Genomic DNA, 16,007 nt, shown 5'->3' with positions numbered 1-16,007 from the left:
AACTCTGCCCTCTGGGCCGACTAGACTGTTTAATCTTTGAGCTTTTATCATTTTAAAACACCATGAGGAGTAATACTTCTCTCAAAGGTCCTTGAGTTCCTTGAGAATGTTAAACTGTTACAGAGAGACCCTACCACCTAGTAGGTGTTTATTAAATGTGAAATGTATTGAATGATAGAGGAAGTAATTTAAAATTTAAATTTCAGTGCGAAAATACAAAAGTAAATATTTGAAACCATTGTGTGATTCTAAGTGACTTGGCAGTTTTGAGGAGGTGCTGTTCATTGCTTCCTTTTAGTCTGTTGCTTGATGAGCTTTTCTACAAACACTTTCAACTAACTAAACTGAATTTAAGGGATTTTCAATACCTCAAAGAATTAACAACCTCTTAAAATGGCAGTTGAGTAGGGCAATAAGGATCTGCCTTCATTTTTATTATCATTATTTACTGGATGTGATCCCATTATAAAACAGGAGTTACTATTTATTTCTGTTACTGAATGGTGCTGAGTACTGTACCAAATGCTTTATAAATATCTCATTAAATCCCTGTAATAACTTGAGATGTACATATTATGGCTCTTACTATGTAAATGAAAAGATAAGGAAACACTCTTTTAATAATATGTCTAAACCTCAGTAACTGGGAAGACTTAAAAACCAGGATAGTACCTTCTCAGGTTATCATCTGTGTTTTGGAACCCCGCAATCTGATAATGGGTTTCCCAGGTGGCTCAATGGTAATGAGTCTGCCTGCCCAGCAAGAGACATAGGTTTGATCCCTGACTCTGGAAGATCATTTGGAGAAGGAAATGACCTGGTGCGCTATAGTCCATGGGGCTGCAAAGAGTTGCGCACAACTTAGTGACTAAACCACCGCCAGTTCAGTTCAGTCACTCAGTCTTGTCCAACTCTTTGCCACCCCATGGACTGCAAAATGCCAGGCTTCCCTGTCCGTCACCAGCTCCCAGAGCTTGATCAAACTCATGTCCATCGAGTCAGTGATGCCATCCAACCATCTTATCCTCTGTCGTCCCTTTCTCCTTCTGCCTTCAATCTTTCCCAGCATCACGGTCTTTTCCAAGGAGTCAGTTCTTTGCATCAGGTGGCCAAAGTATTGGAGTTTCAGCTTCAGCATCAGTCCTTCCAATGAATATTCAGGACTGATCTCCTTTAGGACTGCCTGGTTGGATCTCCTTGCAGTCCAAGAGACTCTCAAGAGTCTTCTCCAACACCACAGTTCAAAAGCATCAATTCTTCGGCACTCAGATTTCTTTATAGTCCACCTCTCACATCTGTACATGACCACTGAAAAAACCATTGCTTTGACTAGACGGACGTTTGTTGGCAAAGTAATGTGTCTGCTTTTTAATATGCTGTCTAGGTTTGTCATAGCTTTTCTTCTTAGGAATAAGCGTCTTTTAATTTCATGGCTGCAGTCACCATTTGCAGTGATTTCGGAGCCCCCAAAAATAAAGTCTGACACTGTTTCCATTGTTTCCCCATCTATTTGCCATGAAATGATGGGCCTGGATGCCATGATCTTATGTTAAGTTTGAAGCCAGCTTTTTCACTCTCCTCTTTCACTTTCATGAAGAGGCTCTGCAGTTCCTCTTCATTTTCAGCCATAACGGTGGTATCATCTGCATATCTGAGGTTATTGCTATTTCTCCTGGCATTCTTGATTCCAGCTTGTGCTTCGCCCAGTCTGGCATTTCCCATGATGTACTCTGCATTAAGTTAAATAAGCATTGTGACAGTATATTGCCTTGACATACTTCTTTACCAATATTGAACCAGTCCATTGTTCCATGTCCAGTTCTAACTGTTGCTTCTTGACCTGCATACAGATTTCTCAAGAGACAGGTCAGGTGGTCTGGTATTCCCATCTCTTTAAGAATTTTCCTCAGTTTGTTGTGATCCACACAGTCAAAGGCTTTGGCATAGTCATTAAAGCTGAAGTAGATGTTTTTCTGGAACTTTTCTTGCTTTTTCTATGATCCAGTGATGTTGGCAATTTGATCTCTGGTTCCTCTGCCTTTTCTAAATCCAACTTGAACGTCTGGAAGTTCACAGTTCAGGTACTGTTTGTTGAATCCTTGCTTGGAGAATTTTGAGCAAACCACCACCACCACCACCACCAATCTGCTAATAGGTTAGCTCTTTGAAAGCTAATTCACATAGAGTTTATAGAGAATGGTGGGTCATTAGAATCTTTGAAACGTTTCATGCCTAATTAGGAATTGGGAAGATCCAAGGAATTGATTGCATATGTCCAGGGCCAGTTTTTCTGAAACAACTTTTCTGGTATTTCAATATAGATTTAGTCCATCCAAGAAAAGTGGAATGACTGTGGAATGACTATCTAAATAATTGTTTCTCAGCCTTGACTACACAAAAGAATCACCTGGGGAGCTTTAAAATGCAAATCACAGAAAAACAGAACCACCCCCACCCCCCCAAAAGTCCAATCCCCATTCTTAGATATACTCCCTCCTTCAGTTTTATAATTGACATATAATGTTGTTTTAGTTGACGGTGTACAACTAATTTGATAAGAGTATATATTGTGAAAAATTACCCCAGTAAGTTTAGTTACCATCCAACATCACGTCACATAGTCGCACAATTTTTTTTCCTGTGATGGGAACTCTCTTAGCCACTTGCAAGTAAATGATGTAGTACTGGTAACTGTGGTCACTATGCTGGACTTTCCACCACCAGAACCTATTTATTTTATAACTCAAAGAAGTTTGTACATCTTGACTAGCTTCACCCGTTCCCAGAGCTGCCTCTGGCAGCCACCAATCTGTTCTTTGTTCCTATGAATTTGTTTTTTTCTGAGAATTCTTTCTTTTTAAGATTCCAATGTAAGTGAGATCATGTGTGTCTTTATCTGTCTGACGTATTTCACTGAGCACAGTGCCCTCATCCACACTGTTGCTTGTAGCAGGGCTTTCTTCTTTTTTATGGCTGAGTAGTATTCCCCTTGGAAGTACTGATGCTGAAGCTCCAATACTTTGGCCACCTGATGCAAAGAACTGACTCGTTAGAAAATACCCTGATGCTGGGAAAGATTGAAGATGAGAGGAGAAGGGGACGACAGAGGATGAGATGGTTGGATGGTATTGCCGACTCTATAGACATGAGTTTGAGCTAGCTCCGGGAGCTGGTGATGGACAGGGAAGCCTGGCTTGCTGCAGGAAAGGACTGAGCGACTGAAATAACTGAATATTCTCCTAGATGCTCTGATGTAAACTGAACTGTTTCGTATCATCTGGATGCCCAGCCCTGGGATGTCTCGGATCAGCCCCCCAGGAATCTAGGAGTCACACGCCTGGGTCCTGATTTGCTTGGTCGTCTGGCTCTGCAGGCTGGGACTGCTCTCACACCGCACTCCCCACCCCTCACCCTGTGTGGTGGGGGAGGAAGGGGATGCGAAACAGGGGTCAGCATTCACATCATTCCAATCAGTGCGATCTTCTAGGAAGGTCTGCTTAGAAGGTTATCAGCTCTCCAGCACTGTTTCTTCACATATACCCTTTCCACTGTTTATGCTTTGGGGATACTGGCTCTATGTTGTTTGATTTCCTGTTCCAGTAACGTCCCAGAGGCAGGTGCCATGTTTGCAAAGATTGAACATAAGACCGCAGGCTCTTCCCGACTTTGGTCGCACGCAGGTGCTAGTTTCTTTTCATGGGATCAAGTTTCCCCGTCTTTTCTTCCCTCTTTCACCACGGTCATCCTCTTCACCGCCTAAATTCTCTCCTGTTCCCATCACTCTGCAGCCTTCCTCAATTGCAATGATGACACATGGCGGTAAAGCCAGCTGTGCACAATAGTGTACACAGAAGGGGATTTTTTTAAGGCAGATAAGTAGTTGCTATTTGCCAGAGCACCCTATTGGAGCACAAAATCTGTGGAAATATGGTATTAGCAGGTTACCAGTTGGAGCACAAAATTAAATTTTCACAAGCAAATATTTGTCCATAGTAATTTAAACCATTTTTTATTCTGTTTACACATGAGGGGGCAGTATGGTACTATAAAGCAAAAGCTCTGTTGAAATTGTTTATTTCTGTTGGTATATGATAGCTTTTAGATGAGAACTTGTAGATTGTGAATATAATCCTGACATGTTGGTTAGCCAGTAAATGTGATACGTATATGTGGTACCCTCACTTGTATATATAGGTCGTACATCTATTTTTATTCAGATGCATAAATAATAATGCCCGTGCAACAAGAGGGCTTTCACTCAGTGCCTTTTATTGTGAATTTTATATTTATGGTTTATTTAATGCTAGCTGACTTTCTCCAAGTATCTACATTTAGAACGTCAGTGCTCTGGAGATACAGTGTCGGTTAGGGTGATGTCTAAATATTTTATATTAGGACTTCATTGAAGGCTGAAAGGACTCCAGTGTTGGGGATGGGAAGCTTCTGAACTCAGGTCTTGGCAGCAATGGAAATTATATTGTAAATCACCTTATGATATGCTTCCCTTTATGGCACAGTTTGGAGCTTCCCAGGTGGCACTAATGGTAAAGAACCCTCTTGCCAATGCAGGAGACTAAGAGACATGGGTGTGATCCCTGGGTAGGGAAGATACCTGGAGGAGGGCAGGGCAACCCACTGCAGTAGTCTGGAGAATCCCACGGACAGAGGAGCCTGGCGGGCTACATACAGTCCATAGAGTCACAAAGAGTCAGACAAACGACTTAGGATGCATGCATTGTGCAGCTTGCGATTCTCAAAGAAAAAAATTTGCTAAGAAAAGAATCAGCACATTTTAATTAATGTTGCTGTTGCTGACAGATGAATGACACTGTAGATAATGAAGGTGCTGATATTCTAGGTTTCAAAAATAGAGGGGAAATATTTAAGGGAGGTTGGAGGATATTAAACAAATTGATTAAACATACAGAGCATTTTATGAAAAATGTATGTGGACTCTGAAAGGTAATTTCACAAGCACACGCTATTTTTAAATGTGTAAAAAATATTTGCAGTCATATGTTTCTGTTTATGTAGTTTTAAAAAAAATTGAAACTAGCATTTTGGCATAAATATAACCCTGTGTGAAATTGAATGGGATATTTGTTTTTAGTGTTTTATCCTGGTTACTTCCTTTGTGGATGAAGAGCTGTGGTATTGTCTACATCTGGTGGAGATAATTAGACTTGTTTAGTTTGGGCATGACTCTATTTTGAAATATAATGATTTGATGTTGCTTTTACTTACTGTTAATGAGAAATTTTATTTTGAAATCTTCTGTTAAAAAATGAATACAAGATTTATGACTTATGCCCAAAAGTTAAAGGCATGGATATTTGGCTCCAGCAGCCCATTTTGGATGGACTCCAAATCAAATGTTGTTTGGGATTGGTGTACTGTTGCAAAACCCAAGTTTCTGTTCATGGAAAACAATTAATGTCCTTTGTGTTTCGATGGCAGATTTTTAGGACCCCGCCTGATGCCACATTGCCTGAGCCAGGCCCCCTGTCAGCACCCCCAAATGCTCCGCCAAGACAATCGAAGAGGCAGGGCCAGAGGACTAAGAGACCCGTGGCCGTATATAATCTCTGTCTTGAACTGGAAGATGGTAAGATGTTCGTTACATTTTTCTTCTTGCCTTTGTCCCCAGGGCAGGCCATGGTTTCCCATCCTTTGTGTTTTTAGCTTCCTTCTACCCTTAAGATTATAATTTTTTTAGATTAACGGGGAGGGTAAAGCTTTGGTGTCAGGGAGAGCAGGCACAGTTTCAGTTTGTGTTTGTCTTTGTTATGCGCGGTTCTTTTTCTACTTTGAAACAGACAGCTTACATTTCTTTTTTGGGAGGCTTGTGTGACCTCCTGTGAGGTTACATAACCCTGAGACAAAGGGAAGAGGAGCTAAAGTGAAAGCAGGTCTTTTGCGAGAGGAGCAGATCCATCTGATGTTCAGTGTGTTGAGATCAAAGGCGCAGGTCAAGGTTGCGCTAGGTCTGTGCTTCTGCACCATCCTTGCCCCAGTTTTCTGACTTTCTCCAGAGGCAGGTGTTTTATCCTGTGGCAGGGGTGGCAAATTGACCACGGTTGGGGCTCGACTGAGTGGACCAAGCTACACTGGGACTCTGATCAGTGGAAGCCCTCACTTTCCATCCAAACCACCCCGTTCCAGCTCACTGTTGTCCTCTGGTTGCCACCTGTCTCAGTATTGCCACCTGTCTCAAATTGGAATTTTAAACAGTGATCCTTACAAAACAAGGCTGTGAGCTCATTGGACACCCCAGTTGCTGATTGGTAACCATGTGGTCATTGGTGTGGAGAATAAGATTGAAACTACCAAGATTTTATTGGTTTGGAGGTATGAAGTGATTGTCAAAGGGAGGGAAGAAACTAAGATAGAAACAAATCCAGTACCTCCATCATAAGCAGCTGTATAGCTGATATCCAAAGATCCAAGCCAGCAAGTGACATGTGTCTTTATTTCCCATGGGGTCTGTGCAGGACGGCTCAGAATGCCTCCTGTAATAACAGTGAGGGCTAAGGTGTTCCAATATTCTTTTAAAGTATTTAAGACATAACATGCGCGTGATACAAGTGTTAGTTTTACTGTCACATCCACATTTTCCAGAGTAAGGGCATGATTTGTTGTGTATTCCCTTAGTCGTGTCCAGCTCTTTGTGACCCTATGGACTGTAGCCCGCCAGTCTTTCTGTCCATGGGATCCTCCAGGCAAGAATACTGAAGTGGGTAGCTGTTCCCTTCTCCAGGAAATCTTCCTGATGCTGGGATCGAACACAGGTCTCCCACATTGCAGGCGGATTATTTACCATCTGAGTCACCGGGGAGGCCCTATGATTTAAGGCAACCTCTGATTTCAGAGCTGCCTTTTAGTCCTTAGTTTCAGCTTCTGAGTCCAGCTAACTTTTTTTTTTCTTTTTTCTTTTTTTTATTGGTTTTGCCATACATTGACATGAATCCACCACGGGTGTACATGCGTTCCCAAACATGAACCCCCCTCCCACCTCCCTCCCCATAACATCTCTCTGGGTCATCACCGTGTACCAGCCCCAAGCATGCTATATCCTGCGTCGGACATAGACTGGTGATTCGATTCTTACATGATAATATACATGTTACAATGCCATTCTCCCAAATCATCCCACCCTCTCCCTCTCCCTCTGAGTCCAAAAGTCCGTTATACACATCTGTGTCTTTTTTGCTGTCTTGCATACAGGGTCGTCATTGCCATCTTTCTAAATTCCATATGTATGTGTTAGTGTACTGTATTGGTGTTTTTCTTTCTGGCTTACTTTACTCTGTATATAGGCTCCAGTTTCATCCATCTCATCAGAACTGATTCAAATGTATTCTTTTTAATGGCTCCATTGTGCATATGTACCACAGCTTTCTTATCCATTCATCTGCTGATGGACATCTAGGTTGTTTCCATGTCCTGGCTATTATAAACAGTGCTGCGATGAACATTGGGGTACATTTGTCTCTTTCAATTCTGGTTTCCTCGGTGTGTATGCCCAGAAGTGGGATTGCTGGGTCATAAGGTAGTTCTATTTGCAATTTTTTAAGGAATCTCCACACTGTTCTCCAAAGTGGCTGTACTAGTTTGCATTCCCACCAACAGTGTAGGAGGGTTCCCTTTTCTCCACACCCTCTCCAGCATTTATTGCTTGCAGATTTTTGGATTGCAGACATTCTGACTGGTGTGAAGTGGTACCTCATTGTGGTTTTGATTTGCATTTCTCTAATAATGAGTGATGTTGAGCATCTTTTCATGTGTTTGTTAGCCATCTGTATGTCTTCTTTGGAGAAATTAAGGAAACAATTCCATTCACCATTGCAATGAAAAGAATAAAATACTTAGGAATATATCTACCTAAAGAAACTAAAGACCTATACATAGAAAACTATAAAACACTGGTGAAAGAAATCAAAGAGGACACTAATAGATGGAGAAATATACCATGTTCATGGATCGGAAGAATCAATATAGTGAAAATGAGTATACTACCCAAAGCAGTTTACAAATTCAACACAATCCCTATTAAGCTACCAGCCATAATTTTCACAGAACTAGAACAAATAATTTCAAGATTTGTATGGAAATACAAAAAACCTCGAATAGCCAAAGCAATCTTGAGAAAGAAGAATGGAACTGGAGGAATCAACTTGCCTGACTTCAGGCTCTACTACAAAGCCACAGTCATCAAGACAGTATGGTACTGGCACAAAGACAGACATATAGATCAATGGAACAAAATAGAAAGCCCAGAGATAAATCCACACACATATGGACACCTTATCTTTGACAAAGGAGGCAAGAATATACAATGGAGTAAAGACAATCTCTTTAACAAGTGGTTTTGGGAAAACTGGTCAACCGCTTGTAAAAGAATGAAACTAGATCACTTTCTAACACCATACACAAAAATAAACTCAAAATGGATTAAAGATCTAAATGTAAGACCAGAAACTATAAAACTCCTAGAGGAGAATATAGGCAAAACACTCTCCGACATCAATCACAGCAGGATCCTCTATGATCCACCTCCCAGAATACTGGAAATAAAAGCAAAAATAAACAAATGGGATCTAATTAAAATTAAAAGCTTCTGCACAACAAAGGAAAACATAAGCAAAGTGAAAAGACAGCCTTCTGAATGGGAGAAAATAATAGCAAATGAAGCAACTGACAAACAACTAATCTCAAAAATATACAAGCCACTTATGCAGCTCAACTCCAGAAAAATAAATGACCCAATCAAAAAATGGGCCAAAGAACTAAATAGTCATTTCTCCAAAGAAGACATACAGATGGCCAGCTAACTTTTTATCCTCTCCTCTTTTCTTTTTCCCTCATATTCACTGTCTCTACAGAGTTGCTAATTAGGAGTAAAGCTGACTGGTTTGAATTGCACCTTGACTTTTATCTCACTTGTCCTCCGTTGGAAGTGTTAAAAGATTAGTGAATGAGGCAAATGTTGGAAAGTAGGTGGGAGAAAGAAATCAAGGTGACATGAAACAGTACCTACGCAGGCTTATCAACTTTGAGCAGAATCGAATTGACTCTCATTTCATGAAAGAAATGACCAAGGAGGGTTTGTTTTCAAGTTGCATCTGCATGGGGGGCAGCTATTTTTAGCAATTAAATCAGAGTATCCAGTCATGTGAATATAGTTTACTAACCTCTTGATCTTTGGGTTGCTGAGTGATTATTATTAATGGGTAAGGAACTGCCAAAGTGGTATCTAGCATATTTTTTTATGGATATATTCAAAATGGTGTACAATCACAGCTTTTCTGATTTTTAGGCTACATAATAATTCTTTAAAATTTTTAATTATAAGGAAAAAAGATTGACAGATATTTAATTCCTTTAGTCTGTCTTTATATTCACTACTTATATGATGTTTTAAACTACATTTTGTCTTTTTATAAACTTTGTGGTAATTCTTGATTTCAGCCTTTGTGTGTTTTTTTTTGAATGTTGTTACAATCACAAAAGTTTGTGATTTTGGTCATGGAGTGATTTTATCTCACGGGTTATAAGATAAAGCAACTAAAAACTGTTATTTATCTTCTCCCCTCACCCCAACTATTTGTAGCTCAGCTTTAGTGAAACTCAAGTTGTGTAAAACAGGATTATTTCAGAGAGAACAAAGTGGAAGCCATATTCCACATATTCTAAAAAAGGAAATAAATGAAGTGGTGAAAATGCTTTTGAAAGGAAACATACAGAAAAAGGATACTAAAGAGCTTCGTTATTGATTACTTAGCATACTGAAAACTCTACCCTTTGAAAAAAAGAAATCTCTTATCACCAGGACTAAATGTTTTTCAGTAGTGTGAGTCATCTAATTGTCAGCTCTATTTGGAATTTTCAAAAGTTTAATATTTTTATGCATCTTTTCTTATTCATGGTCATTGGGTCACTTCTCATGTTTATCTAGTTTTGGTTAAAGTATGCATTATAGCCACCTTTGGTTGATTTATTTTTCCAAATTACTTGGTTTGAGTCTAATAGAAAATTTAAATACAAGTGTGTTTCCTCCCTTCCCCCCCTCATTTATTCACTGTAGCACAAGTTAGATTTAATGAAGTCCAGTACAAATTATTTTTGTTTAAAGTTAGGTAATTTATTTGCCAAGATTCAAGGAATTTGGATGACCCGAGATTTTCTTTTTTTTTTTTTTTTTTAACTTTTTCCTGGAGTATAGTTGCTTTGCAGTGTTGTGTTCTTTGAGGATTTTCTTAAGCTTTTTTGGTCACAGATTTGGTATTTGAGTGAAGTGGTTTGTAGTATGTTATTTCTTCTTCTGCATGCAGTAGGGTGTGAAATAATAATAAGTGATGTACGGAACAGCCAACCCTGGAAAACACTTAGAATTAGTTTTAGTTTAGCATGTAGTAAATCAGAAAGTCATGATTACCAGTCAGCAAGCCTGATGGCATGAGCGGAAGTAGGATAGGCTTGAAAAGCAGAGAGGCCTAGCTTCGCCTGTGTGAACTGGGAGAGATACCCTCTTGCTGTTACACGTGGTTCTTATTATGTTTTTTAATACCCGCCCTGCAAATTTAATTAAAGATACTTAGTATCTTTACTTTAGCAAAGGTTTAATTGGCCTTGGCACATTTAGCCATACTGCATAGGCAGGCTCACTATTTTCCTGTGTTAATATGTGATTTAATGGTATTAGACTTGTTATTTGCAGAAAACTTTACAATTTAGTTTCCTAAGGATCTCTGTTGATGATTAATATGAACTGAAATGGATATAGTATCTAGCTAGATTTCTAGAGCAACTGTTAAATCTTTTCTGAAATTCTTATTATTTTGTAGAAGCCACATTGTTCACTTTAATATAGTGTTTTATAGTCTCAAAACTTTAAAGCTGAGTAGCTTTAGCTAAGTCAGTTGTGAAATAGTGAAATGTAAGATAAGCTGCTCAATGCTAAAAAGTAGATGAAAAAAATCAAAGGCTCCCTTTCATTTTATTCTCAACTTATGTTCCTGTGTTTTTATTTCCTCAGAAGTGGTAGTAAAGGAACTTTTAAAAAGTTAGTATATGTTGTATTTTTGATTTCGCCTGCCCACTCCAAATTTATGTCCTTACTACCTCTTTTTTAATTATATGGATTCCAGATGGACATTATAATTTGACATCTATATACACTAGAGGTTAATCACCACCACAAATCAGTTATCATCCATCACCATACAGTTGACCTTCAACCCTTTCATCCACTTCCCAACCCTCTTTCCCTCTGATAACCACTAATCTGTTCTCCGTATCTGCGTATTTGTTTTGTTTATTTGTTTTGTCTTTTAAGATCCCACATGTGAGTGAAATAATATAGTATTTGTCTTTCTCTCTCTGGCTTACTTCATATAGCAGAATACTTCCAGGGTCCTTCTTTGTTGTCACAGATATCAGGATTCCATTCTTTTTCGTGGCTGAGTTACATATATACATATGCAGTATACATGGAACATATATACATATCCATCCATCTGTCACTGGACACGGGTTGTTTTCCATATCTTGGCTGTTATAAATAATGCTGCAGTGAAGATTGGGCTGCATGTGTCTTTTTGAATTAGTGTTTTTGTGTTCTTCAGGTGAATACTCAGAAGTGGAAGAGCTGGGTCACGTGGCAGTTCTGTTCTTCATCTCTTGAGGGACTGTTTTCCCTAACGGCTGTAGCAAGTTACTTTCCCACCAGCAGTGCCCCAGGGTTCTCTCTTCTCCAAGGCCTCTCCAGCGTTTTCTTATCTTTGATAATAGTCATTCTGATAGGTGTGTGGTGGTACCTCATTATGCTTTTGATTTGCATTTTCCTCATAATGGATGATGTTGAACGTCTTTTCATGTGTCTTTTGGCCGTTTCTATGCCTTCTTTGGGAAGTGTTCATATTCACTGCCCGTTTTTGAGTTTTGTTGATTGATTGCCTTGTTTTTGGCTGCCCTAGCTCTTCACCATTGCCCACGAGCTCTCTGTCGTTGCGCTGACTCCGGGTTCCTCCCCTCTGTGGTCCGTGGGCTTGTCATCGTGGTGGCGTCTCTGGAGGAGCGCAGGCTCTAGGGCCCGTGGGCTGCAGCGGCTGTGGCTCAGGGGCTTGGTTGCCCCACAGCATGCAGGATCTTCTCAGACCAGGGATCGAGTCTGTGTCCCCTGCATTGCAAGGTGGCTTTAAGCCACCAGACCACCAGGGAAGCCCTCAGCCCATTTTTAACATGAGTGGGTATTTTTAACATGGGTGGGTTTGTTTATTTTTTTGTTTTCATTGTTAATTTGTGTGAGTTCTTTATATATTTTGACATTTTAAAGCCTTATTGTATATGTGCTTTGCTAATATCTCCTTCCATTCTGCAGGTTGGCTTGTCATTTTGTTGATAGTTTCTTTTGCGGTGCAGGATTGATAGTCTCATTCACTTAATTGTGCTTCTGTTTCCCTTGCCTTTGGAGTCAGATCCACAAAAAAATTAGCTATGGCCAATGTCAGTGAGTTTACTGCCTATGTTTCCATCAAGGTATTTTATGGTTTCAGCTCTTACACTCAAGTGTTTAATGCATTTTGAGTTAATTTTTGTGTCTGGTCATTCTTTCGCATGTGGCTGTCTAATTCTCCCAGGGCTGTTTATTGAAGAGACTGTCATTTCTACATTTTATGTCATTTGTTCCATAATTTAATTGTCCATGTGTGTGAAAGTTTATTTCTGGAATCTCAGTTCTGTTTTTTCGACCTGTGTGTCTATTTTTGTTCCAGTACCATACTGTTTGGATTACTGTAGCTTTGTAGTATACTTGGAATAGAGTATAATACCTCCAGCTTTGCTGTTCTTTCTCAAGATTGTTTTGGCTATTTGGGGTCTTTTGTGGTTCCATACAATTTTAAGAATTATTTGTTCCTATTCTTTCCCCTTCCCTTTATTTTGTGGAATGTGCCATTGGCATTTTGATAGGAATTTCATTGAATCTGTAGATAGCATGGATATTTTAGCAATATTTTTCTAATCTGTGAGCATGGAATATCTTTCCGTTTATTTGTGTCTCCTTTGATTTCTTTCCAGTGTCTTATAGTTTTCAGTTTACAGGTCTTTCACCTCCTCGGTTAACTTGATTACCAGGTATTTCATTATTTTTGATGCAGTTTTAAATGGGATTGTTTTCTTAATTTCCGTTTCTGGTAGTTTGGTGTCAGTGTATATAAAAGCCATAAAATTCTATATATTGATTTTGTATCTTGCAACTTTAATGAATTCATTTATTCTAACAGTCTTTTTTTTTTTGATGGAAGCTTTAGAGTTTTCTATATATGGTATTATGTCATCTGTGGATAGTGACAGTTTTATTTCTTCCTTTCTAGTTTTGATGTCCTTTATTTCTTTTCTTAACATAATTATTGTGACTAGGACTTTCAGTACCATGTTCAATAAAAGTAAGGTGAGAGTGGGCATCCTTGTCTTGTTCCTAATCTTCAGAAAAAACTTTCAGCTTTTCACTGTTAGAATATGATGTTAGCTGTGGATTTGTTACATACGGCCTCAGTTATGTAAAGGTTCATGGCCCTTTACACGCACTTTGTTGAGAGTTTTTACCATAAATGGATGTTGAATTTTGTGAAATGCTTTTTTGGTCATCTATTGAGATGATCATATGGGTTTTACTCTTTAGCTTTGAATGTGATGTATCTTATTGATTGATTTATGGGTGTTGAACCAATCTTATATCCCAATTGATAATGATGTAAGATCCTTTTAATCTGTTGTTGAATTTCATTTGCTAATATTTTGTTGAGAATTTTTTTCATGTATATTCATCAAGGTATTGGCCCATAATTTTCTCTTTTTTGTGGTGTCCTTATCTGGTTTTGGCATCGGGGTAATTCCGGCTTCATAAAACGTATATGAAAGATTTCTCTCCTTTTCATTTTTTTTTTTTGGAAATGCTTGAGCATGTTGGGTTTTAAATCTTTGAGTGTTTTGTAGAATTTGCTAGTGAAGCCATCTGCCTGGGCTTTTGTTTGTTGAGAGATTTTTGATTACTGTTTCAACCTCCTTACTAGCAATTGATCTAGTTTAGATATTCTCTTTCTTCATGATTTGGTGTTAGAAAATTGCCTGCTTCTAGGAATTGATCCATTTCTTCTAGGTTGTCCACAGTTTGTTAGTCTATAATTGTTTGTAGTAGTTTTTCATGATTCTTTGTGTTTCTCTAGTTGTTACTTCCAATCTTTCATTTCTGATTTTATTTAGTTGAGTCCTCTCTTTTTTTTCTTGGTAAGTCTAACTAAAGCCTTGTCAGTTTTTGTCTTTTCAGAAAACCAGCTTGTAGTTTCATTGATCTTTTCTATTGTTTTTTCATCTCTGTTTCGTTATTTTCACTCTATTATTGCCTTCCTTCTACTGATTTTGGACTTTGTTCTTCTTTTTCTAGTTTCTTTAGATGTGAAGTTAGGTTGTCTAATTGGAAATTTTCTTATTTCGTAAGTAGGCCTGTATTGCTGTGAACTTTCTTTGCTGCAACTCATTGATTTTGGCATGTTGTATTTCTGTTTTTACCTCTAAATATTTTTAAAATCTCCTTTGATTGCTTTGATGCATTGGTTCCTCAGTAGCCTACTTACCGTCATGATTTTGTGGATTTTACTTTTTTTTTTTCTCTTGTGATTGTTTTCTAGTTCTATACCACTGTGGTTGGAATAAATGCTTGATGTATAATTTCAGTCTTGAAACTAGCAAAATAGCATGTCACCTATCTTGGAGAATGTTCCACGTGCACTTTAAAAGAGTGTATATTCTGCTTTTGGATGGAATGTTCTGTATTTGTATTAAGCCCATCTGATCTAATGCATTGTTTAAATTCAGTGTCTCCTTGTTGACTTTCTGTCTGGATGACCTACCCACTGATGTAAGTGAGGTGTTAAAGTTGCCCACTATAATTGTATTGCCTTTATTAATCTCTTTGCATGTCCATTAATACTGGATTTTGTATATCTTGTGCTCCTCTACTGGGTGCATATACGTTTATAAATCTTATCTCTTCTTGCTGTATTAACATCTTTATCATTATATAATGCCCTTCTTTGTCTTTTATTACAGTCTTTGTTGTAAGGAACGTTTTGTCTGATATGAGTAGAGTTTTCTCCAGCTTCCTTTTATTTCCATTTGTGTGAAATGTCTTTTTTTATGTCCCTTCACTTTGAGTTTGTATGTGCCCTGTCTTCTGAAGTCTGTCTCCATTCAGCCATTCTCTTGATTGTAAAATTTAGTCCTTTTACATTTAAAGCAATTATTGATAGGAATGTACTTATTGCCTTTATGTTAATTGTTTTCTGGCTGTTACTGTAGTTCTTCTCTGTTCCTTCTCTATTAATAGCTTCTTTTGTCTTGGTGGTTTTGTGTGTGTGTGTGTGTGTAGTATATTGACATTTCTTCATCATTTTCTTCTTTGTGTTTACTGTAAGCTTTTTCTCATGGTTTCAATGAGATTCACATACAACATTTTCATAGTAGCCCATTTTAAGTTGATAGCTGCTTAAAGCATTGGAATGTGTCCAAATTTATCTTTTTACTCCCCAATCACATTTTATACGTTTGAAAAAAAGTTATTTTAGTAACTTTTAATTAATTAATTTGTTTTTGGCCACACTGCACATCATGTGGGATCTTAATTCCCTAGCCAGGGATCAAACCCATATTCCCTGCATTGGGACACAGAGTCTTAACCACTGGCCCAGGGAAGTCCCCACATTTTATACTTTTGATGACACATTTTACATCTTTTTATTTTGTGCATCTTTTAACTAATTATTTTAATTTTAGTTAAGTTTACTACTTTTCATGTTTCAACCTTCATATTTGCGTTTTAAGTGGCTGGTTCATTATTATATGTTTACTTTTTCCAGTGATCATTTTACTTTTATATGTTATCTCATTATTAGTGCCATTTCTTTTCAGCTTGAAAAACTCATTTTATCATTTCTTACAGGGCTGATTTA

General features: G+C 38.3%; 1 protein-coding gene across 1 annotated transcript in view; it reads left to right on the top strand.

Moving 5' to 3' along the window:
• Positions 1-16,007, top strand: part of ARHGAP10 (Rho GTPase activating protein 10) — a 373,837-nt gene that overhangs the window by 311,170 nt on the left and 46,660 nt on the right. Inside the window, exon 19 of the mRNA XM_068989838.1 lies at positions 5,458-5,605. Coding sequence (XP_068845939.1) covers positions 5,458-5,605 — 148 coding nt within the window. The remainder of the gene's footprint in view (positions 1-5,457; positions 5,606-16,007) is intronic.

Source organism: Capricornis sumatraensis, chromosome 17, assembly GCF_032405125.1.
Source record: "Capricornis sumatraensis isolate serow.1 chromosome 17, serow.2, whole genome shotgun sequence".
NCBI lineage: Eukaryota > Metazoa > Chordata > Mammalia > Artiodactyla > Bovidae > Capricornis > Capricornis sumatraensis.
Note: the sequence above shows the minus strand (reverse complement) of the source record. Positions and strands in the feature narration are given on the sequence as shown.